Source organism: Poeciliopsis prolifica, unplaced genomic scaffold, assembly GCF_027474105.1.
Source record: "Poeciliopsis prolifica strain line A6 unplaced genomic scaffold, Auburn_PproV2 SCAFFOLD001, whole genome shotgun sequence".
NCBI lineage: Eukaryota > Metazoa > Chordata > Actinopteri > Cyprinodontiformes > Poeciliidae > Poeciliopsis > Poeciliopsis prolifica.
Window position 1 is genome coordinate 10,867,245 of NW_026562376.1, and position 26,935 is coordinate 10,894,179.

General features: G+C 36.0%; 1 protein-coding gene across 2 annotated transcripts in view; it reads left to right on the plus strand.

Moving 5' to 3' along the window:
• Positions 1–375: 375 nt before the first annotated feature.
• LOC129359059 (voltage-dependent calcium channel subunit alpha-2/delta-1) overlaps positions 376–26,935 on the plus strand; it is a 67,315-nt gene continuing 40,755 nt past the window's right edge. For both annotated transcript variants that reach the window (XM_055028441.1, XM_055028433.1), the window contains exons 1-7: positions 376–442; positions 610–936; positions 9,220–9,301; positions 9,519–9,635; positions 21,039–21,098; positions 22,011–22,046; positions 22,916–23,045. In XM_055028441.1, coding sequence (XP_054884416.1) covers positions 848–936; positions 9,220–9,301; positions 9,519–9,635; positions 21,039–21,098; positions 22,011–22,046; positions 22,916–23,045 — 514 coding nt within the window. In that variant the 5' untranslated portion in view covers positions 376–442; positions 610–847. The remainder of the gene's footprint in view (positions 443–609; positions 937–9,219; positions 9,302–9,518; positions 9,636–21,038; positions 21,099–22,010; positions 22,047–22,915; positions 23,046–26,935) is intronic.

Here is a 26,935-nt window from a genome sequence, read left to right on the forward strand (position 1 = left end):
AAACGAAAAAAAAAAAAAACTTTTTTTTTTTCAGAAGGCTAGACAAAAGGAAGTGCAGCAAATAGTCCAAATCTAATTTCCTAAAACATATATGATGGATGACTGAGACAAGCTAAGACGTTATTGTTTCTCATATTGTTTTCACAACATCTGTCAAATCAATACATGCTGTTCCTCAATCTGATGTTGTCGACTGAAGGCTTTGCAATCAACCTCTGTAAAGTCTTATCTGTCTCTGCCTGTTGCAAATGCTGAAATGTTGCATAGCATTTTAAAAAGCAAAGCCCTGATTCTGTATTCAGAATGCGTTTGCCAGTGTGGGTGGCAGTCAGGTGTTTCTTCATAAGGAAGCAAAAAAAAAAAAAAACATACAAACAAAAGATAGAAAAGGCTATTTGTTAGTCACAATATGGGATGCTGTAGAACACACCAGGAGGGCAAGGTAAGGAATTACAAGTAAAACATACGTTTCTCAAGTTTCCTTATATTGTAGAGTTAATTCTATATTTTGGAAAACAAAGAACAACAACAAAAACAGAAAAAAGGCTAAAACGAATTTAGATAAACATGACAAGATTTGCTTTATTTCTTCCTCCTCTCACCGAACAGAGCGGGCGGAAGGGAGGGTGAGACAGAAACAGCCTGAGCTCTCCGGCTCAGGTACCTGTTAGAGCGCAGGATGGTCGAGTCATCAGATTAAAGGTGTCAGGGTTTGCTAATCTGTGAGGGAGGAACAGGCTGCGCCGCTTGAGCGAGTCGCTCCATTCATCGGCGGCGGGGAAGCGAGGCAGATTGGATACTGACGCACGTCGGGGAATTTCCCCCTTCTTTTTCTCTCCCCTTTACAATGGATACCTGCAGGGTACGAACCTGGCTGTTCCTGCTCCTGTTGTGGCAGGAGGGCTGCTTGCCATCGCAGTTCCCCACACAGCTCATGTAAGTATAGCCCCCATGTAATCCTGTTTCGAGCTTTAAGGTTTAAGGAATGAGCGTTTGTTGCGGGCGCTCATTCTTTTCGCATCACAGTAGGTTTGAGAGCTGCGATTTTTATTTCTGGATTTTTATTTTATTTATTTATTTATTTATTTTTTGATGAGGCACTGTCACTGCGCGCGCGTGGGTGCGGGGACCGATGTCCGGCTGGCCGGTTCATTCATGCGCCGATGGTCATCTTCAGAGAGACACATTGATGGCAGAAAGTATTTCATCTCAGCCCCGTCTGCTCGCATTCTGACACTGATAAATGTTATTCACCAGAATCGACAGATTGTCGCCGGTGGCCACGCTCAGCCGTGACAGCTCCTCAATGAAGTTGTAGAGGAGTTACAATCGCTGCCCTCCAGCCTAATGCTGCATTTAAAATTGACAGAGGAAAAATCCTTACATGTCTCCAGTGAGCTATGTCTCCTGGAGGTTTGTTTAGACGTGTTCACAATTCCAGCAAATACTTTGAAATGAAGATGCGTCCTATTTACTCATTTTCACCATCAGAACAATTTGGCATATTTGCTTCTTGAAATTCCTATCAGGTGTTGAAGGAAAAAAAAAATGCAAACGGGAGTGAAAATTGTTCATTGGATTTTACAGATCCAGCAAGAAGTCACAGCGCATAGGCTTCAATAATAATTCACAGACAGAAAACCGACACTTCCTTTGCACAAGCAAGGCGATTAATAACGCTTTATCATTACAAGGAAATATTTAACTTGGATCTCAGACAGGTCTTACTATGAACAGCATGCTGATATCCTGATATTTTTGGGAGAGGCTGCATAGTATTCAGTTAAACCAGCGTAGCCAGCAATTAAAGAAGTCCTTAAAAGGGATTTGTTACAATTAAATATTTAGCAAAATTGGAATATTTTCATCTGTTCATAATAACTATCACTTTTGTTTACCACTCTTACTCATATGTCTATCACTGAGGATAGGCCAATTACTACTATGATTTATGATGACTATAAAGTTGCAAATTCCTGGGGAAATTTGATCATTTTAACAGAACAAAGTTCATGTCAATGTATACAAAGGATCCAAAAAATTCCATTTTCAAAATATTAAATCTTTAATGAGGTGCCATAGAAAGTGCTAGAGTGGAATTATTTAAAGTCATATGGAACAGAGAAATTGCACACTCCACATCTGTCACCTGTTGCTGAGCACTGCTAGTAAGCTGGCTGAAAATGCTTACCTGATTTACAAGATAGAAAAATTCAGCTGTGGTACTGACAAATCACAGTTGGTGAAAGCAAAAAAATAACTAAAGGAATATCATAAATAATATTTAGGTAACACTGTTTAAGAGCTCCAGTTTACAGACTACACACTGTCTAAAAATAGTCAACTACAAATGGAGCAAATAGCCTGACTACTGAGCCAATTAGAATCAGTTTGTTATTTATATAGAATTTTGCAAATTGAAGAAAAACTAAAATGTATGATATTGTGCCCTTATATAAAAATTCATTTGAAAAAGAAAAAAAATAGCACAATATATGTGTGCAAAAATAAACTATGAGATGGACATAATAAAGTGACATTGTTTTATTTGCACTTAAGATTATCAATATTTTAATGACGCCTTAAAATCCATTTTATTTGCATGCCAACACATTGTTTTGATTTGAGATTTAGGTCAAGTAACCTCGATTTTAAAATAATTAAGACTATTTCAAAAACCTTCTACTTGTTCTTGTTATAGCAAAACTGAATCATCTCAAAGCCCTTTTTGCTGCCAAAGCAGCTATGGCCTGTTGAGATATGGACTCCACTTGACCTCTGAAAGTGTGCTAATATCTGATACCAAGATGTTACTGCAACTCCAAAGCCTTTAAGTCCTCTTCTGAAGAGGGGACTTCATGGATCTAGTTTGTGCAGCACATTCCATGGATAGAAATGTAGCGTTTGTGGAGGCCTAGTCAACATCTCAAACTCACAGTTGTGTTTCTCAAACTATTCCTGAAGTACTTTTGCTTTGTGACAGGACCCACTATTCTGTTCTTAGGCTAAATAAAATCACAAACCATAAGAGATTACATGAAATGTTGTACATTGTCTGCAGTAATGCTTAGGTGTGGGGCAGCTATCATAACAAGACTTGTGCCATAATTTTAGATTGTAACCTTAACTACAACTAATAATAAAGATGATCTAAATTATCAAGACTAAATAAATAAATAAAAAATGAAATTCTGCATCAGTACTTTATGTGTTTGTTTTCTAGTTAACCCTTTTAAAAAAAAGACTACAAAAAAAATAACTGGGTAAAAATGCTGAAAAAGGAAAGGTAATGAAGTTTGAAATGTTCCAATTTTCAAAAGTATGTTCATACACAAACAGAATAACTAAAAAGAAACTCAGCAAACTTCAAAAATGCACCCTACTGAATTATTCTCTTTAAACAGTAAAAGACTAGGAAGAAACTTTGCAACTGCTTGTCTATCAAGTGTAAGAATCTGATATTTTGCAAATTTCAAATACCATTACGTTCAGTTGCTCGGCTCTGGATATGAAACAGATTACAATATCTTACATACCTGGAGCAACATTTTAGAGGATATTTTTAAATGAGAACGTAAGCTTAGGGTTAACAACAATGACTAGTGGTGGCTATATTTATGAATCGCTATAAATCCAAACTTATAACTATTGTGAAAAAAAGTTATGGGGACATAGAGGAAGGTCAGTGGATTTAAGTCCAAATATGTATTTTCTAGGCCCCGTTTTGTCACTTAAAAAAATGAATCTGAAATCTGGGTAGTTAGTTCAGAGCTGGACCAGAGCAGCTCACATTGTTTCCAGGCATTAGTTGGTGTTTTTATGCCACATTCTGTTTTGCTGTCTGGACTGGACAGCCTCTGTCTTTGCTTCTTTAATGACATGTAATTAGACGATAGTTTGGTACAGCCGCCCACTGAGATCCACACTACAGGACAGCTCATTGCTCCCCCTGGCTCCAGTATGACTGGATCACAAACATCTGTCTCTCTGTGTCTTGCATTGTGTTTCTGCCCCTCATTCTGTTTTCACACTCATTTGCTCTTTCTGTGTCTGCAAAAACAATGTAGGGCAATGTCTGACCCAGTTGCCATATGGATGTGTTTATGTGTGAGTGTGCGTGTGTTTAATTATCCAGCACAGGCTGCAGTAATCAAAGCTCAGCAACCGGAGCGTAAAAATCTCCCTACCTCAGCTCAGCCACATCAACTTCATTGCTCTTTATTAGCTCTCAGTATCACTGTGTTATGATAGCCACTGATTGTGCAATCAGTCATAAGTTACTAAACACAAGTCATCCTAAACAATAAAGATATGATTGTACGTATTACCTCATAATATTTATAGTAATAGCAAAATTTATGGAATTTCGCTATTAGTGTTGTTGGGATACTAAATAAGCATGATCCAACAAATTTGTAGGCATTTGACCAAAATAGTAAATTTTACATGCATAATGTTTTTTATTACTCTGAAAAACATGAAGCAGTGCATCACGTATCATATTTAAATATAATGTGCCCCTTCATATACCTATATTAAATTGATGCTTTTTAAAAAAAGGAAATGTATTACTTGCTCCCACATCAAATATAAATTTAGGATAATACATTTGGATTGCAATATTTACTTTGGTCCACTTTGATTTAGAAAAAAAAAAAGAAAACAGAGTATAAAAGAAGCAATTTACCCAAATTTACTGATTTAATATGCCTATAAACAATAAATACACATTAAGCAGCAGAAGAGAAAAATAAACTCCAGCATAATCTGAGGATTAACAGACACAAACAGTCTTTTGGAGAGCTCAGTGTTGTTACGGCACAGAAAAAACACTGAGCTCTTTACTACAGAGCTCTAACGGAATGTACTTGAATATCATTAGCTGCATTCAAGGCACACTTTGGGAGTACCAGGTTGAATCCTATTTTTCCTTCAGAGCTTTCTTCTTTATGGCACCGATTTAAAAAAAAAAAAATGTCAGAATCATTCCAAAGGAATATTTTAGTTAAATAAAGAAATAAAATAAAAGAAATAAAAAAAACAACAACACAATATAAATGGCTGAAGATTAAAGGTATCTAATCATAAATTATATAATGTACTTTTAAGGCTTTAAGGACATAAAGATGGCAGCATAAATTGCTGCAGTTTTAACATCCAAGGTCCAGCATCCTAAAGGTGCTGGACCTTTAGAAATATGATTGTGGAGGCCAATAGAAAACAGGGAACCCATTGCCATGTTAAAGAAATTAATTTGAGATGGTCTGGGATATGGTAACTTTTGGCAGCTACTGAGCTACTCACTGGTGTATAACAAAGCAGTCTGCCCATTCTCCTCTGACATCTTTCATCAAGCCAGTTCTGTCCACACAACTGATGTTCATTGGGCATTTCTCTTCTTCAGATCATTCTCTGTAAAACCCAACAGATGGTTGTGTGTGAAAATCCCAGTGGATTGGTGGTTTCTGAAATAGTCAGACGGGCCTGTCTGGCACCAACAACCTTGTCATGTTCAAAGTCAATTAAATATCCTTTATTCCCTATTTTGACACTCCACTTGAACTGCAGCAAGTTGTCTTCACGGTGTCTGGATGCATGAATGCATTTAGTTGCCGTTACATATTTGGCTGATTCACTTTTTGTGTTACAAAGCATTAAACAAATGTGTCTAAAATGTGTCTGGTGAGTTTACAGAACAGCTATGGGCCCAAATGATCCTGTATGCACTTTAGGTTTAATCAAGTTCATTATGGTCAATCATGGTCGAGGCAATCGCTAAAACTTTGCTGACTAGGGTTGTTGAAAATATGACCTACAAATACAATGAAAAAATATCTGCAAAAATCAGCTGCCATCTTTATGTCCTTAAAGCCTTAAAACTACATAATATAATTTATGATTAGATACCTTTAATCTTCAGCCAGTTATATTGTGTTGTTATTTTTTTATTTCTTTCTTTTACCACACACTTTCCTCACCTCTGTTTATTGACTGAGGGGATGGACTAACCTGACTGTTCAGTCTTAATCATAATGGTATGATCCCATACTCTTAAACGGGACTGGCTAAAATGCTGCCAAGCTACTCAAGCCAAAGTTCTGTTGTGAGTAGGGCACTTGCACTAAGAGTGAGAACTGAGCAGCTAAAGGGAAAAGATGATCCAACGCCTCTCTTTCTCGTTTTTTCTGTGTGCCGCTTATAGACCTTTTTCACGCTTCCGGATTTGAAAGCGGATGTGGGGTTGGACAACTTCCGGTGGCTATAGCGTTAGCATTGAAAGGCTAGGAAAATGGCTCAGTTTCGGCGCAGTTGTTTTTGTTCAGTCCCTGGTTGTTCATGTGGGGCAAGTAAACAGCCATATCTGTCATATCATGCGTTCCCGACGGACCCGGACCAACGGAGGCAGTGGATCCAGGCGATCCGAAGAGATGAAGGTCCGGACTTTTGCATAAAGACGGGGAGCACTTTCGTATGTAGCCGCCACTTCACACCGGAGGATTTTGTTAGCGGATCCACCAACAGCCGCCTTAAAAGTGGAGCTGTTCCTTCCCTGTTTACCTGGAATAACTTCTCTGCACCGGCAATGAGAGAGTCTGCTTTTGAGAGGGCTAAGAAACGGCAGTTTGTCCTCTCTCAGAAAGCTAGCCAGGCCGAAGATGCTACTGCGGACCATGATTATATGGCACATCCACCCGCAGGTAAAAGATAATATATTGTATATATTTTCCATGTAGAGAATTTCAGTAAAATATAACTGTTGCTATAATATTATTATTATTACCAGATAATAATAAAATTATGAGATTATGTGGTTATGTATTTTGTGGAGAGATTAAGTCAATGGCTGTATACATACATGTTCCGACTCACAACATGTATTGATTTTCACAGAAGTAATGTTTCAAATATATAATTAAAATTTATTGCTAACTGTATGTTTTACTATTTTATTTTGTGGTTTTACAGGTGCACTTGATGAAGCTCTGGATTATATCAAGGAGTTGGAGGCCAGACTTCAAAAAGTGGATTTGTCTGCCATACTTTTTAGCCGCTAGTGTGCCTCTGATGACCAGATCCGGTTCTACACCAAATTTCCATCTGAATGTGTGTTCCGGATCTTCTGGGAGTCCATTGCACCCTCTGCATCACGCCTGGTGTCCTGGACCAGAGCATAGAAACTTGGGGAGGAAGCATGTGCTGCCCGCTGCATGCCTCTGATTGATGAGTTCCTGATGTTCTCATTCAGTGATGCAGTGGGCATGAAGGAGCAGCTCATTGCTGACATGTTTCAAGTCAGCATAGCTACTGTCAGCCGAGTGACCATCACCTGGGCCAACTACCTCTTCATTGTGTTCTCTTCCATCAACCTGTGGATTAGTCGTGAGATGGTAAAAGCCAGTATGCCTCAGAAATTTCTGAAGTTCTCTCCAAATGTCCGTGTCATCTTGGACTGCACAGAAGTTGCTCTGGAAACGCCATCATCCCTCACCTTAGAGTCTGAAACGTTCTCTGCCTACAAGAACCACACCACTCTGAAATTAAATCCACATTTGACTGCTCCATAAGTCCAAATTAATAACACATTTTCCATGTTTGCTACTTTTAAAGCTTAGGTGTAATAATCCTTCAGTGATGTTAAATCCCCCACAGGATTTCCAAGTTTGGAAGTCGAATATCAAAATATCTTGACTTTTATTATTTCTCTACTCTGCTTTTTCACATGTTGATATTCCCTCTGGTATCACTTTGCTAGATCTTTCTCCTTAAGTGTACTTTGTCTGAACTTTCCACATCCACTGCATATTTTTTGTCTCTTGTTTCTTCTTGGTTTTAAAACTTCATTCCCCTCTTTTTCTACCACCTTTCTTAACTGAGCAATGTCATATTTGGTATATTTGGTCTTTCTGGCATATTTCTTATTGCACCCCAACAGCAGCAGTTTGAGAACATTTTAGAATGAATCTACACCATCATCATGCATTCATATTGTCAGGATACATTGCAATTGGAATATATCTGTCCGACTTTTATGTAATGGATAGAAAGAAAGTTGGAACATGGTTTCTTTAAACGTATTGGATGGTCTTTCTCAATATTACAGATAACTTTTGTCATGTGTTTACTCACAAATAAACTTATTCTGTAAAAGCACTGTCAAACAATAAATAATTAGGCAGACATGGATAGACCAATTTGCCATTGCAGTTGTCATAGAACGTGCAGAATATTGTGATATTTTTTTACTTTTGAAACATCACTGAAAAGCTAATAAGATGTTACTAATTCAGTTAAAAAAGTGAAACTAGAGTATTGCATGGATTCATTTAATCTGTCACTTTATGTCAAAAGTGATTAAATTAAATGAGTTTGTTATTTTCAGTGTTTACTTCTAGTCATTTTTATGATTAAGTCTTGGGATCTTCTAAAACATGTGTTGATACTTTCAGCATGAACATATGGCAAGTCCAGTTGCAACATAAATCCATAATGTTGTCAGCACAGGAAAGACAAAAGAACTCAAACTTACTCCTATATGGCTGAATTGACTTTAGGCTTAATAAAAAGCAGTGGATCAACACCAGGTGACTTGGCTTCTTAAATCATCTAATATTGTTAAAGCTTCACACTATGCGCTGTGCTACCTGGATTCTCTTTAATCTCTTTCTTCAGCTCCTCGGACCTTGACTTCCAAATGAAATGCAAAATTTGCTTTCATCTGAAAAGAGAACTTTACACCACCTACCAAGAGTCCAGTCCTTTTTTCTTCTTTTGAATTGATAAAAAGTAATTTGTATTTTGATTTAGTTGAGCTGCACTTGAAGTGTGGTAATTTTGTATTTTAATAACATTATTATAAGAGAGCATGGCCTCACACAACATTCCCCTGATGGATGACCATTACCTGATTATTTGACTTTATGTTTGAACTCTGATATAAAAAACAACAGCTGGCACCAGGTGACATGTGTTTTATCAAATGACTTTGTATTTGTTCCTGATCAGACATGCTAGATTAAATGACACTCTGCTTGACCTGCAGGAGAGAATGTTGTTGCTCCTGTTTATTTCCTTGCGATGTGGCTGGATGTGTCTGCCACTTGATGGGTATAGAATGGCATGAATGACAGTTTAATTGTGTCTTGAAAGCTTTTGATGTCTCTTCTACACTGGTAACATTTCAGTTACAAGATTGATTCTGTCCTTTGCTTTGTCCCATAGGATTAAGGAATGGGTTGATCAAATGCAGAAAGAGCTCGTCACCTTGGCAGACACAGCCACAGCAGGGGAGAGCCTCACTCAGGTAAAATGTGTGAAAACCACATTCTTATAAAGTCAATATTCTGTCAGTGACTAACATTAAGACAATGATAATAGTCTCTGTCTTCAAATGCAAACATTATTTTTTTAATTTAATTAATTTTTTAGCACATTTACACATAATTTGAAACTATGGTTTAATGACTAACATAAAGACAATTTATATTACTGATTATTCTGTTTGCTGTCTTTTCATCTAGATTTTTCTGAAAAATCAGCATCTCTATACTGTAGAGCAAAATGACGCAGAAGAGCTGGTGGCCAGAGCGGCCAGGAACATAGAACAGCTGCTGAGGAAGAGGTCTGCTGCCTTGGAGGTAGGACTCACTGCAAGCAGGGGAACCAACTGTCAGTTTGCAAATTTATGTAGATGTTGATGCTGTGCAGGACAAACTTTTCTCCACAAGGGCTGAAACGGAGAACATTTTTCAATTTGTTCCTTTTGTTTACCAAAACTGTGCATATATTTAAACATGTAAGATGGTGACAGCAGTGATAATGATGCTTTAAAGTGATATAAATTTGGTTTATGCACTCATTTGCTAAGCTGAATTGATTGGTTCTGTGATATTTCACTTAATCCTACTTGATTTTAAATGAGTGACTTGTGAACATGTTGAGTTAATAATTTGGAAGGAGGAGGTCAATAAAAAAAATAAATAAAACTATGCAACACCTGTATTTAAGTTTTAGTTGCATTTTAGAAAACATACAACCTTTCTGATTGTTTACTTTATTTATGTGAATAATTTTATATAGTAATTGCCAGCTATTTTTGTATGAATCTGATCAATAGCTTATTTACAGTCATACAGACTGAAGGGCAGGTGAGACATATTAAATATCAGAATTCAGAAACTGAGGTTCATCTTATTATTTTTTCAGCAGTAGGGGATGCAATAATGAAAATCTTGACCCTGGGGAGCTTCTTTTTTCCTCCCTGCCCCCTTTCTTTCCTCAGAAGTAGGTCAGCAATGCAAATCTTTATCATGAATTAAAACTATTTTAATGCACCCAGAGGGAGTTCACAAGACTGCATACCTTGGCTTTATAAGGTCTCTTGGTAACTGTCTGATTAGAGATAGAACAAAAGTGTTTATGAAGGCTTATATACAGATTTCCTGCCAAGACTCAGGCTTTTTGGTAAGCACGCTCGTGTTTTTAATATTTTTTTAAGGGATTTATAACTGGCGACATAACATTCATAAGATAAAGAGAGCATATATTTGCATGAGTGACAGGAAACAGTTGTAAGAATTAACTTGTTGTCGGTTTAGGTATGAAGAGAAAATAGGAATTCCTGGTGAGTAGGGCATTCATTTGCCTGATTACCAACGTTAAGTCTAACCCTCATACATTGATCACAGGACATTGTTAATGTACCAGCTTTTTGTTTCACTCTTTCTTGCAAGTAATCTTGAGTCAATTTTTGTATTCTCTATTCAGAATCATGTAGATGGGAAGATAAATGATGAACAAGAGAAGGGTAATGTGGGCATGTAATCAAGAGAGATCTACAGAGAGACGGTTATGGTTCCACAGGATGGTTTAAAAAAGACCAGCATAAATTAAAGGAGGTTTTCAGTTTCTTTTATGCAAAAGTTTTCTCATTGTAACGGAAATCATAAATACCAGCCAACTTTAACCTTTAAGATTAAAGTGATTTTTGTCATAGGATTTTGGTTTTATTTAGAAGTAATTTTTGCTGACTGATCTGTATGTAGTGGTTTAGACTCTAAACTTTATCTTCTAAGCACAAGAAGATAATTTATATTAGAGCTGAGACTTTCTTTAGTGTTCAGAAGATTTGAAGCAATGTCAAAATAATTTAAGGTCGTCTAAGGCGCTCAAACAATTTCCTCTTGGCTTTGAGGTGTTTTCAAACTTTCTTTCCCCTTTTTTTTGTTCTTATCTCTTCTAAAATCCTTCTGCCTTTGGTTGATCCCAGTATTTGCAGAGTGAAGAACTTTTAGAGGCCACAGTTTATGTAGCACAGGTGTGTAACAACAAGTGTTTGGCAAGGCATGTCTACCCATGCTTCCATAAATAAGCATGTGGCAGAATGCAACATGCATTATTAATGCCTACTTGGCTGCATTATCAAATGTTTCTCAATGAAAACTGTGACTTGAGCTACACAGGCAACATTCAAATAACAAATTTTGTTTGATTTTGATATTTTTGTTAATATTCTAAAATTGTTTCTTTCAAAAAGATGAAGTGTAATACACAACACAACAAAGATGTTCATTACAATGACTATCCTATCTTGGCCATTGTCGTCTTGTGCAATTTGGCTTGAATTAAATCTCTTTGGCATCACAGTTTGGACTTCCTCCCCTTCACTTGGATTCTCACCGGTAGATTTTCTACCAGGCCATAAATTACTATTAACGGACTGTACCTCGTTCGGCTCAGCACTTCTCTCTTTGCAATGGAGGATAGTTGTTTGAAGCACAGGCAATTTTGTATAAGCCTTTATGGTGTCAAACTGGCACATGACATATGTTGCAGTTGGGTACAATTTAAAACATCGCAGTCCATGTCTCCAGAAAGCCATAGTTTCTGTATAGTTGAGAGCCCAGACCCTCTGGGAAGCAAATGGCGTAAGACATTGGTCTGATTTTTATCAGGCTAACTTTATCCCCACAAAATTCATTGAATCTGTTTGCGCCTTTTTTTTTGTGATGAATTGATTTATTTGTGACAAATGCAATACAAAGCTAAATGTCAGGTTTTTTCCCCAATAAAGTAAATACTTAAATAAATCATTTTATTGCAGAAGTACTGCCTGCATCTTATCTGAAGTAAAGAATTTTAGCTAAAACAAATACAGTGAAAGACTTATTTTTAGCAAATGTTATGTTTTTATACTTAATCACGTTTGCTTGTTAGGATTTTCCCTTTTTCTTCAGCCCACCATCATTCATATGATTACAACCTTCTAAACAGAAATTTTGTGTAGTAAAGGTGATTTCTTATCTTTTGGTCAAAAACATAATCTTGGTGTTTGGAGGTCGTTCCTGCACAAGTGTTCCTCTCCCTGTCACTGCTCCTGGCTCTGTTCACTCACACTCATCCCCTTGCTCAGTGGGGATGAGTGGGTGATTTCTGTGAGACATGACATACAATAATCAAAACACTGACTGATTAGAGTGAGTCAGGAACATCTGTCCATACAGGCTATAAGACAAGAAGGAATGCTTCTTCTTTTAATCATTAATCTGAAATGGTATGAGCAACAGTACTTAAATTGTCTTTTTTAAATGTTAAACTTTTCTTAAATAGGTAGAAGTGTTTTATAGTGTATTCCAGTGTTGCTAATGGAAGCTTAAAGAATTTAATCGCATTCGAGAAGAACATGCTTTTTAAAAGATGTAGCACACATAAGTTTTTCTTTATTATAATTGCCTGGTGAAAAAAAACTGAGTTAAATCATATGTAATATACTGAAAATTCAGAACATTTATATAAGGTTTAAGTGTCATCTGGACAGACCAGTTTTTTGTCTGAAATCAGCTTAATGCCCCCATTATGTATGTATGAGCAGGGTTAGTAGAAGACTGGCACCTTTTTAGTGAAAATAAAAAGCTCAATCAAAATGTTTTTGTCGTGCAAGTAAAGAGGTTTTGCATTTCCCTCTTATAATGTCAAGTTAGATCTACTTTGCCATTTGTTTGGTTCCATTTTCTGCATACATTATAGACAGTATTTGGCTCACTCATCTTTTTTAGAAGTTTGCAAAGTTTAAAGGTGAAAACCTGCTTTGAAGGTCAACATAGGGTGAATCCAGAAGGAAATGTCTGTTACAATTCATCTCTAAGTTTTCCAGCCTCTCCTCAGTATCTAGTCAACCTTCTATTTACTTATTTTTTCTAGCATCAAAACTCTAAGGGTTATTTACTACTTATTTACATTCTTTGTAAGTAGAGCTATGCAGTAATGAGTTATAGCTACTTATTCACAGTAACTTTCTGAAAAAGAAAAATATTTCTAATGGTAGTTATATTGTACCATACCCTCTACTTGTACTTGAATCATATTATTTTGAAGTAATGCTTACTTGAGCACAAACTATAGCTACTCTAACTTTTCACTGAGTGAAAACAAGCACATTTCAACCAGACATTCACAAACAGACACCCACACAATGTATGATAATTTACACTTTTCAAACATTCATTTTTGAAAATACCAGAATTTGCACTACATTTTATGTTTCTATTTGTTTGATAACATCAGCTGTAAAAAAGCAGTCAACACATCACAAGAAATTACTCAGTATGTTAGTTTTACATACTTATGTTTTACTCTTAGTTGAGGAGATAATTTGAAATATTTTTCTTGCTTATTAAAGTAGCACTATTATGTAAAGTTTATTTATTTTTTTTCATCTTTACATCATGTGACACTGTTATTCCCTCATCAAAAACATACCATACATCATTATTTCATGCATGTTTGAGAAATTCTTTGATCTTCCCAGGTAGCCATTCTGGGTGATGAAATGCATAATATCATTGTGCTTGTTTGTAGACTAGGCTTGATCACACATGAATATAACAAAGTCTCATTAGTGGGATTTTACAGCTAAAGTAAATATTAGCATGGCTGCTTAGATTGGAAAGCAATTTGTAAATTGGGAAGCTTTATCAGCTTTTATTAGAAATTTTGTGCCAGCATTATAAGGATGCCATAATTACAACACAAGTAACAAATGGAAACATATTAGTAGGCACAGGCTGATCACTCAATCACCCTGAGGCAGCTGTATTAAAAATAGCTTGCTATTTTAAAGGATCTAATTAAGTCTGGTGATTAAGTATTTTAATTATAGTTTGATGAAATTGTGATAAAGCTGTTGCATGAAAAAGGTGCCTACTTTATACATTGTCTAATTTGTTACACATAATAAAAATTTATCAAATATAGGTTGGAATTTTATTTAACTTATAAGGTATGAATTAAAAAAATAGGATCACACTAGCATAAGTGTATTTATGTTTTGAAAGAAGGATTTAGCTACATGGAATTCTGTCTCGGATCCTACTTGACGTAGTTATATTTGAAAATGTGGCCACAGTTAGAGCATTTCATAATGCATTGATTGTATGAAATGGAGGATTGCCAGCTCCATCTATCATCTTTTTTTTTTTTTTTGCTCAGAGTTACAAGCAAGCTGCTGGTTATTTTACTATCATTAATTAAAGACATTAAAAACACATCATAAAAGACAAATTGTTGATAACTGCTGTGCTGCTTCTAGGTCTCTACTGAATTGGCTTATTAGAAATCATTGTAAGTTCATTTGTACAGTATATTTCAGCAACAAGGCAGTTCAAAGTGTTTTGCATGACAAAAACATGGCACAACAAACAATAAAAACATTGCATTACTGTGACAAAATGAAGAGAAGTAATTTAAAGTTCCAATTCATACTAGAATTGATCTATGTCCACTTATAATTATGATTCAGTGGTTTTGAGCCATGATTTAAGGAAACTGGGTGATTCAGGACACATCTTAAGAGGTAATGGTTGGAGTCACATTTCTTTGTTTCTCTTACTTTAAAAGTTAGCAGCCAAACATTTCATTTCCTATCTTTTAGTATGAGGTAATTACCACAGCCCAGCTGGGTGTTATTGCTGACCATTCCATCCATTTATGACTGCAGTATACCTTACCTCTGATGGTGATCATGCTATAAATGTCTTTTTGTCTATGTCTTTTAGATTCTGTAAACTAAAACAGATTGATTTTTCCCAATGCAATTTTTTGTGAAGTATTTTATGTAATTTTGGTGTCCTCAGCGATACAGTGTTAATGATTCACAGTGTAATGCTAAGTCATTCAGATATGTACTTCCATTCATCTAGAGGTAAGCTTCAGGTGTTATATATCCATATGTTTCAATTTGAATTTGAGATTTTAGTTCCATCATATTTTATTATGCTTACCATTGACATCAGTGTGTGAATGTGCGTGTACAGGCGAATGACTGAATGTAGTGTGAAGTACTTTTGGGTGCCTTGGACTTGATAAAACGCCACAGAATTACAGGTCGTCTGTGCTTATGTTTAAATTTGTTTTTGAGACTTTAGTTCCACCATGTTTTATTAAAATGTTCCCCACTGACAGTCAGTCTTATATTATTCTGTACAAGATATGACATTGGGATAATTTTGTGTGTGTGTGTGTGTGTGTGTGTGTGTGTGTGTGTGTGTGGTGTGTGTGTGTGTGTGTGTGTGTGTGTGTGTGTGGGGGTGTGTGTGTGTGTGTGTGTGTATGGGAATCACGATTGTCTGTATGTGTAGGGGTGGGGGTGTATGTGTCTGCAGATGAAACACACTAATGAGCAGAGGCTATGATATGATCAGAGATATGCCAGTCTCAAGAGCAGATGTTGCCCAACCTCCCATCTCTGCTCTGTGCTGATCATATTAAGCAGACAAGAGATTTTGGCATATGTCTCTATCTTTCCATTTCCATTCTTGCTTATGTGTGATGAGAAAAAGAGAGAGCGAACAGTGGGAAGCATTAGAGATGAAGAATCCTTCCTAGACTTGTGGGAGGCAAGGAAAAAATGTGTACAGTGCAAAAAAAAAAAATGAAATCCAACTGGGATGGGGTATCTTCAAACGAAGCCTAAACATGACTGTTTTCTTTTCTTCCTACAGTAAACTTATACTACTCTTAGAGCAATTTAGTCTTAAGAACATAAGGTTTTTGACTACCCTGCTTTTATAAAGAGTCTTTAAGTGTGCACAATTAAATAAAGTATGTACAAGACAACAGTTGTCGATTTGCTCAAAGTAATTTTTTTGTGAAAGCATTAGTGAAGATATATTAATATTTTATCTAGCTATGTACTGACTACCTTATGTATACATCCAAAAAGTTATTTTATGTATAGCAAGGATATACTGTAATAAAAAAAAAAATAGCTTAATTTCAATGTGGAATGGAGTCAATGCAAAGAAATCCAAATCCTGTTGGTCCATAGTTATGACTGCAGCCTGCAGGTGTACTGATCAGAGAATTTGTAGGTAATTTCATAATAATTGCTTCAATTATTGCAGGAATCACTTCAACGTTCAACTTAATACTGAAGAATTAAAGTTTGAATTTCCTGTCATTCTGGATGTATAAGAGCAGTATTTCCTTCAGAAATCTTTAGAAATCTCTGCAGGAAACATATGGTCATTTTATGTTCCACATGTTTCTGTCAGTGAGTTGTTATCAAAATGCCATTTTCCTTTCACATTAATTTGTTGTTTTTTGCTAATGCTAGATCTGGTTATTCATATTTAACTATTATGAACAATTTCATAGCTTAACAGAATATCTCTATAATAAAAAATATATATATTATAGTTGACCTTGTATATTAAATTTGTGTTCTGCAAAGTTAACATGATTAGCCTGATAAGTGGAGTCAGCAAATAAATCCAGTGTTTTTTCCATGCAGAATTCTTAGACCCCTAATGAGCTGATTTTCAAAACGATTGCTTAAATTTAATAATTTTGTATGTCCTACTCCAAAGCGAGTTGAACTCTTCAAAATGAACAGAGGAACTTTGCTGTAATACCGTCATCTTTCTTTTAGTTGCTGAAGTCTAACTTAAGGTGTTGGGTCAAAGCCAAAATAATTTTATATCAAGAAGCTTCGTGCACCTTTTCTTTTTCCCTCTAACTTCATCTTCAACACCTATATGTATGTAATTATTTAACTTTAAGCCTTCTTTCGGGAAAAAAAAAAATCCACACCAGACAGTTGTTGTCAGTTCAACCCAGTTGGCTTTATTTGTAATGCATTTCCTGGTTGGTAAATATCAGATTTTTATAGGTGCAGTGCAGCAAAGAGCAAGAGGGAGAAAGTGAGCTGCGCATACAAGCATGATTGACAGTGCTACCATGTTTCTCCTTACTCTGATTGGTTGTTTTTGATTGGGAAGCGGTGTGCTTTTGCATGGCAGTCAGACCACATAATCTCTTTTCACAGATTATCTATCACATATTGATAGAACATAGCAATAATTTTAACAAATATTAAAACATATATTTCTTTATAAAAGTTACCTACTGAAACTTTAGAAAAAGTTACAATATAGCAGTGGCTCATATTATGTTTTCCTGTTCTGTCTTTTGACCTTTGATTGTGCTTTTATTTTTGTTACATGTACTGCTTTTCAAATAGTTTTCTGGGTTTGTCCTGATATGTTCTGCTCTAACAGTTACTGTCGTAAGATGTTGCCTGCTTACCTCTCCACCCCCAAGACAATTAAAAGTGCAAGCATCACATATTTTTAGGCAGCAGCATAACACAATTACATATTTCAGTAGAATATGCAAATATGTAATATAAAGTATATTCTAAGCCCACTATAGCCAGCTGTTTGGTGGTATAGAATGGACTTAGCAGTGATGGTAAAAGAAAAAGTAAATCATTGTATCTTTAGGTGGCGCAATCCCCAGCATATCACTGTATTACAATTTTGACTTCCTGGGTATAAAACTGTTATCTAGGACTTTCCATCTATATTATCATCTGGAAGAGCTTCCTTGAAAAATGTTTTATTTATTTTTTATTTTTTTCACATTTAGTGTTTGCTTGAAAGGCTTTATGTAACCTCATTCACTTTGTTGTGTGTGTGCCAGAAAAATGCACTAACTGAAAAAAAGAAGAAAAAAAAAATTAACCGCTAATGGATTTTTCCTAGGATCCATTAGCTTTTAAATTGTTATCAACATGTTATTGTTATCAAATGACCAAATTATTTCTTTGGTCATTTTCTGTTTCACATGTTTCTGCCAGTGAGTTGTTATCAACATTACCTTTTCCTTATCCATTAATTTGTTGTTTTCTGCTAATGCTAGATCTAGTTATTCATATTTAGCTATGAACAATTTTTTTATTATTATTATTTGATAAGTGTTATACTTTCCAAAAAGGCTTGGACATGAAAGCAACTCATGCATGCATCCATTGCATACATATACTTGCGAGTAAAAAAACTGAGAGTTTGATGTGAAATAGCAGTGGACTATTCCCATCAGAAAGTCTGGTGCCCTTAGAGAGAATGTGTAGCAGCAGGGTATTCCCCTGGGTTCCAATAGCTGCAGCTGCAATACTTCTACTCATTCAAAGCTCATCTCTTCCTCTGTGGCTTAACCTCTCTCTTTAAATTATATCATCCACCTCTCTTTGAATCTATGCTCTCTTCACATATTTCCTATCGCTCTGCTCCTAGAATAAAATAGAAATAAAATGTGTATGACAGCTATTTTAATACATCATTCTCAGGCAAGATGTAAAACCTTTGCTCATCTTACTATTTGTAAGATGAGTTTTCAGTTTGATGAAAAAACTGAAAACTGAAAACCAATGCCTTGCATTTTTATCTTTCTTAACTTATTGATAACTGTGATTACGACTTTGTGGGGAAGTTTTCACCCTTTCTTTTATATCCTTCTTTTTAAAATTGTCCATAAACCGAATCCTGAAGGATTCAGGAATAATGACATTTGGATGGACAATCTGGAATCAGGAACAGAAAGCTATGAGTGTGGGTGTAATGATCTTTTAGATCTTTGTGAGTATCACTTTGTTGTCTGGGAGTAGGGTGGGCTGCTTCGAATTGGCCATTGATTTTAGGCGTGTGGAGCCTTGGCACACACACAAACACACACACACACACACACACACACACACACACACACACACACACACACACACACACACACACAAACGCAGAGAGCTTGAGACGCTCGGTGAGGTTTAGCAGAGCTTGTCTCATCTTCCCTGTCTATCCTTTAAGCTGTGAACTGCTTTCTCACTAAATGCATGGTGGGCTGCCGGGCTGCCCTGGCAGCATGACAATAAGACTTGCAAGAGTCTTGCAGCAATATCTCTCAGTGGGGTTTTCACCTCTCCAATACTTCTACTCAGACAAACTTTGGTTTCTGCATTCTATGGTTACAGTGTAATGGTCTCACAATACATAACTGTGGACAGTTCAATGATGTTATCAACTGCACACCGTTCTTGGTTCATGCACGGTTTGCATACTTTTTATGATCAGCCTGAGTGAAAATTTGTCTCAGCAATGTTTTCTGTGGATGTTGTTCAAGATTATTCTTAGGTTGATCCCATTATTATTTAAAATGTATTCCACTCTATGATACTTGTTTCACACTTCGCTTTTAAACATCTTTGTCTCTCAACTGCCACAAGCCAAATGGCCAGTGTGCATGTATAGTTCCAGCTTTATAAAGCTGAAAAAAGCAGACATTTTGAAAGAGTGGACTCATTATTGCGTAGACCTTCACAAAAATTGAAAGAAAATTTAATGAGCAATTAGATCAAACATACTACAGAAGCTGTTATGCACTCCCATTAAATAAAACACGAAGCGTTGAATTTATTTTCAGCTGATGTCGAATCAGTTGGTCCAGGCGGCAACTAGCAGTTGCTCTGTAATGAGGTAAAGGTTCACCCTAGTTTAGAAAGATTGATTTGGGTGACCAGTCTGGACACTGAGAGGTTTTGAGATTTTACTCTCTATTTTTACATGTTTGCATGTTTAGAGGTGTTGATACAGGAATAGAGAGTGATGGAGGGAAATTGAGTGATTTTTTTTTTTCTTCCCACATATATCCCGGAGGGGAAAGGAGCCTCGTCAAGGCTCTGTCATGAATTTTTAACAAACCAGTCAGCCTGCCCTCTTGAGGAGTGTCTATATTCTTGCAGATTTGCATGAGCCTTTTCATACACCATCACTGAGGGAAAAAGGGGAATTTTATAAGCATTATCTCCCAATGATATCTGTTATTATCGTACAAAATCTCCAAAAATGATGTATGAAGTGCTAAATGGCTATAGACAACATTTTTATTTATACTCAACGAAACAACAGAGTGGTAATGTTTCTGACTACACTGGCATTTAATAAATTAGCTACTACATATATATATATATATATATATATATATATATATATATATATATATATATATATATATATATATATATATGCACACACACACACAGGACTTCCTTTGATTTCTTAACATAATATTTTGCTCAAGTCCTGGCTTAAAGCATGTAATGCTACATATCACACACAGATATATCATCAAGCACACAGTTGTTCAATCTTGAGGGTTGTATGAAATTCTTCAAAACTTTTTATATAGCTCTTCTGTCAGATGTAGCTATATTACCAGATAAAACTACTACAATGGTCTAAGCAGTATTACATCTGAAGGTATCACCTATCAACTTCAAGTATTTAAAGGAAACAGAAGATGATCATTTGAAATTAAAGTACTAAGAACATAAAGTCATCCGTAAGGATTTCACCATAGCTACCTTGTGGCGACTCCAAATTGAGTATGCTTGTATATGACTGGATTAGTCTGTATATTTAGCAGCTGATGGGTCTGGAACAAAGCCCAGAACTGCAGGACATAGAGATGACACTGTTGATCAGAAATGAAATCATTGCCAGAAGCAGATTCATGGTCACAGACGCAAATTGACAGGACTGTGAAAGCCCTGTAGTTTCGGATCATTTAAATGAGTTTATACGCTTTACTTTGTCTCTATCATGCTTTTTAAAGTGCTGTCTTTTGTGCAAGTGTCTAATATTAGGTTGTTGTTGTGAAACATCCTTTGGGCAGTTTCTAATTTGAAGCCCTTTCTCATTTCTGTCCCCTAGAAACTGGCCACAGCTGCAGAGGTATTCCAGAAGGAACATGCATGGAAAGACGAGTTTGAGGTAAAAGGGAGAGAAAAATGCACTGATCAGTACACATATTATGTATGCACACATACACAGACATGCACATTACACACACGCAAGACAACAAGAAAAACAGATAGTTCTGGAAAAATTCTGGATTTATATTTACGCCTGGATTTATATTTAGCGTTATCGCTGCAGTTATCTGTCATAAAACGAGATCACAGCCTCCACGCTAAATGGAGCTATAATCACATCTTTATTGCATCATGATGGTTTATTGCACATTATACACCTTGTTGTGACACATTGTGGCTGCTACCTCAAATGACTGATAGAGACATCTTTAACCATGGCTGTAAAATGTTGCTGTCACCATGGACAGTTTTTTAAATGTTAATGTTACAAAAACAATTATGTTGCTCTGCCACCAGAAAAACATACACAGGTAAACATATGTATAATGAAAAACATTTAAGATGATTTATGCAGGTTTAATATGTTATTCCATTATTCAAATTATTTTATAGTCTATAATGTGGATGCACTTTTTGTTTACATACACGGAACATATTCACATTTCTGACAAAGATCACTTTTGTAACAAAACTGCTTAGTTTTTAAATTTTTTTCAACACAAATCTACTAAACACATTCCCATTAGGAAACTCTTTTTATGATTACAGGGACAGATTTTCGGATATTGTTGTTACAGTCCAGGTCTTTATCCATGAATGACTCAAAAGACTTTTTAGTGTAAGAAAAAGTATGGATTTGCTTTGAAAATCAATGAAATGCCAGAACATCTGTTATGCACATTTTGTTCTTTCAAGATTCTAAAATCTTATGATATTTGGGTTTTAATAATTTCCCAATTAGTAAATTAGCTTGTTGTGTAACTCTTTGAAAAGCATTCAGAATGTTGCTTCTTTTTTTTTTTTTTTACAGGATAACGATATTGCTTATTACAATTCGAAGGACAACGTAAGTCTGCTTTTTTTCCTGCTACTTTTCTGTTGTCTTTGCACTGTCACTGGTTTCTTGAAGTCCACAGTTACAACTAAGACATAGGACAAGAAGATGGGTGTGTTTGCCTTTGCTCTTTTTAAAGCTCATCATTCCTTCTGGCTCTAATATTTCTACTATTCACCACTTTCACAATTTTTTTCTCACCATACTCTATATCATCTCTTCAGCTTTTTATTGCAGCATCCTCCTCCTTTCCTACTTCTTGGGCTCTTCTTCCATGCAAGCCTCCTTTCAGTCATCTTTCCTCCCACCCTCGTTCAGGTGAAGAGGTCTCTGCCATGCTTCTCCTTTAATTGACAGATGAGATGTATGACCTGGCTACGCTGTTGCTTTATTAGGAAGCAAGTGTTCGCCCCCCCACTACTCCCTCCTTGCTGACTCTCTTTCCCTCTCCCTCTCTCAACACCTCACCACCTCTCTACTATGCATTCTTTCATAGCTCATCAGTTTTTGCTTTTCACTAAATATTGTACTTTCTCTCAAGCCCCCTTTTTATGTAAATTGGGAAGTTGAAAATACACACAGATGGTGTCACTGCCTGGTGCTCCTCTTTCGGGGGAATGATCTATAAAAGAAGAGACAACACATCTTTTATCAGTCAATAATGCTTCATTTTTCATTCAACTACCTGGGGGATGAAATTAACTGTGGTAATGAAATTACATCTGACAGAATTTGTTAGGGATGTACTGCCGGACAGTTGTCTGCTTCTTTGCTTAGAGATAAAGCTACAAAGACAAATGCTAACAACGAAGAGTGTTGAATTTACTGAAAGCTGTGATCAAAACTACTGCATTCATCTTGATTTTCATTTTTCCACACAGCTGGATGCAAATGAGACAGAGGGGAGAAAATACAGGATTCGACCAGACTTTAAAGAGGACCCTTCATTCAAACGGTTGACTGATCACAACCATACAGCTGTCCACATTCCCACTGACATCTATGATGGCTGTGAGTCTGCAAACACACACCAACACGCACACACATATGCACACATGCACACAAACCCAACTGGTAACCATAGATACAGCTGACACACCAAACCATTATAAAATCTTGTCAACAGATTTTGCTCCCAGCAAACTTGCCCTTGGCTAAATAATGTTTTTAAAAGGAGTGAAACTGCATAATGAGGTCTTCTCGAGGTTTCTGCTCTGTTATATGCTGTTGGTGAAAAGAGGATCCTTTAATTCAAATGTGTTGATATTGCATTATTAAGTACAACATATTTATGCCCATTCTCATAAAAAGGAATTATAAAATTATGTTGAAAATGTCTTTAAACTGAACCTATTAATATTGTTCAGAAATAAGAATCCTTATTTCAATGTTAATTTAATTTAATTTTGTGATATGTGCTATGTAATAAATTTGGTTAATGCAAAATAAAAAAAAAAGATTTTCAGTTTGTTGTGTAGTGTAACGAATTAAAAAGTAAGTACATTTAATAATCAAAAACATAGTAGTTAAGTGACAGTTCTAATCAACCACTGTAGAAAAAGTAATGGTTTAGGCATCAATGTAAAAGGATTGATGATGATGTTCATTCTTTTTGCAGGCTTGGACTGTTTCACTATCAAAAGTACTTTGACCTTATAAAATGCACAAAGTTTCCATTGGAAACTAAAGTCCCTATTATTCAGAAAGGAGAGGACTACTGTGGAGCAGAATCAATGCAAGACATTTATTCAAGTGCTTTGGATCAGCCTCCTAAACAGAACCGTATTTCCTTAGCCCAAATATAATCCTAAAAAAACATTTTTGCTTCTTTTCTCTATCAACGCATTTCTGACCTTATCACACAATGACAATCATGACACTGTAGTCCATAGATGCATAACCCTAATAACTAAGTAGGCCAGTGTAACTGACACAAAGAAACCAAGAGCAACTTTTATAACCTTTCAGCCTTTTGTAGACCAGCTTGTTTTATGCCAAAATGCCCTCTTGTCTCTTAAAAATTATATGTACTGTTAAATTGCGCTTGTGTAGTATTCTGTAAGAGTAGTCCTGGCTTGCTGCTGGACAAAAAAAATAACATGTCACTTAGCAGTAGTTTAGTCAGATCACCTTGCAAAGGTCAATGCTGTTGGTGTATTTGTAACAATAATGGCCCTTATAACAAGCTCATTCTTAATATTTTGATGCAAATGAAGAAAAATGCAGTTTTACCAAATTTCACACCATTTTTATTTTCTACATTTTTATACCAACTTTTTTCAAATCCTATATGAGAAATAACTCTGAGTCTTGAGAACCTAGAGGTCTGTTTATTAAATCATGACTGAACAATGTCTTATAGAGTGATCTTCAGTTTATGTTGTGTTGTAATATTATATTTCAATAGTTTAACTGTGAGAGACCAAACCTTAAATCGCAGCTCTTACTTTTATCTTCAACACTTCATCCGTCTTGGAAACTGGCCCATTTTTCTGCTGTATTGTTCCTCGTAATGGCTCAACAATCAATGAATATGAGCAGAGATCCCATTGAAATGATCGACTTGGGTAACACACATTGAAATCATTACAGTCATTGATTTCATGTGAACTTGAATGCCCACAAAATCTAAAACTGTGAACAAACTCCAGATAACGAGCAACATTTTATCAATCTGAAAATCATCAAAGAAAGAAAGCAGGAATTTAAATATTTGTTTTAGTATATGTTCACATTTGTTTGTACAATTTAATGAAATTAACTAAAACTTTCAGATTTGGCTCTGACCTTGCTGCTGCTGTGCCAATTCTTGAAACACAAAGGTTTAAGATTTGGAAACATTAAATAGAGACTTAATGATGACATTACTGACTTGAGTAGTTCTGCCTTGCCTCAATGCAGATGTTCTTGTAATCTCAACCTATAAACATACATACTTGAATAACCAAAGAATGAAAAAGACTGCAAAGTGAAAACTGTACATTTTTGCGTAAACTGTTACAAAGCAGTTGTGTGATGCATGTAATAAAAGTCCATTTCTGATCATTTCATCATCATGTGCTGACATTTACCTTAAATAGTGCAGAATAATTGGATTCTCTAGAGTCTCTATGACATTAGAACTTCTCAAGCTGAATGTCAATGAGTTGAGGATAGAATACTGAATGTTTTAGCAATGTACAATTGTCTCTGCACTCACATGTGTTCTGTCTTCATTTTTTTATTTTATGCTTTGAAGTGCTTGTCTGGTGTGATAAAAAAAAAGGTTCAGTGCTTGTCTTAAGCATATGATGACCACAGCAGAAGCTCTCTGTGAGTTTAAGTGACATGAGTCTTGTTACCCATTGAATCGTAGTGCTGCTTGTTAACGCAAGCTTGTTCACTTTTTCTGTTTGTTCTGGTCAAATAGAGAAACTGGATTTCTGTGTTTGTATGTAGATCAGGAGAAAAAAAGAAAACTTGCGCAGATGAGTGAAGTGCGTCAGCACTGACTTAGAGAGACAGCAGGATGGAGTGACTTCCACAGCATGGATTTTAGCCTGCTGGTGAACCGTCTGGCTCCAAGGTTACATGTATAACACTTCTGCTGACATGATAACCACAGGTACAAATAAGGGTCATGGTTGGTGGGTAGATGCAGGTGATTTGGGGATTTTCACTTCATTAAAACTGTTAGTCCTGTTATCTGGGTTCTGGTAGTAAGTAAGCAGAGATACTCTGAGCTTCAGAGATGTATCCAGCTTGGAATTCTGCCAAACTGTTGACATGTCACTGATGTGGTGGCAAGTGTTCCCAAGTAGAGGAAAAGTGGTGATTAGAAATGTAGGTTAGAGTTACAGGTCGGAACATGTTGGGTAGGTATTGTGTGGACACAAATGAGAAATGACATAGAGTTGTCAATTATGCCAAAAAAGTGAGATAGTTTTGTTGAAGAGAAAGTATTGTGAGTGTGCAAGAGTGGAGAAATATATATATAGGAAGCCCATATGCATAAGATGCAGTCTGAGACAGGAGGTTGCAAAATGGTGCCAGAACAAAATTTACAATGATGTAGGATGACTTTGGAAATCAAGCAGAGGAAGGAAGTGAAGACAGAACCAAGGATTAATTGGAAGAATGTTGCAGAGACTTAAGGAAGAAGGTGAGAAAGACTCTGTGATTGAAAGGTTGCTATTTGACTGGAAAGATAGAGTACAAGTGTTGAGAAAAGGTTCTTGGAAAATGTTCATCAATTGACTAGGCAGGGAGACTGACCTGAAAAGGACATGCAAGCGATACATGTTGTTATGGATGGAGAAAGAAATTTACTCACTAGTTCATTGAAAAAATGGAATAAAAACTTGGAACAGCCACTGAATGCAGACAGTTACACAGAGAAGAATAAAAATGGTAAGAAATTTTTAAGAGGAATGTGAGGCAGCCATGAAGTGAATCAAGACTGGAGAGACAGCTTGTCCAGATGACATAACTGTTAAGATTTGGACATGTTCATGGCAGCATGCAGTGGATTTTTGTACCAGAATGCTTAACACAATCAATAACGCATTATCTTCTGAAGAAGTATTAAAGCAGCTAATGCGAAACAATCTGATGTGAACGGTCTGATCAAGTCAGTGTAGTTGCTGAACATTCACACTCACATCTACAGAGTAGCATGAGGTTCAGATAACAGTCCTACCAAGATCTCTTTAAAATTTAAATATAAATGTAAACAAAATAAACTTCCTATTAAATTTCATCCTTGTACACTGTATGATGACTTTATGTAGGATTATACAAATGTGACTTGCCACAACAAAACAAGGTACAAGTTTCCATTTGAGTTATTTACAGATTCAAAAATTCAAGTAAAGTTTATTTGCATTGAACATTTCAGCACCAAATGCTTTATGTGAAAGAGC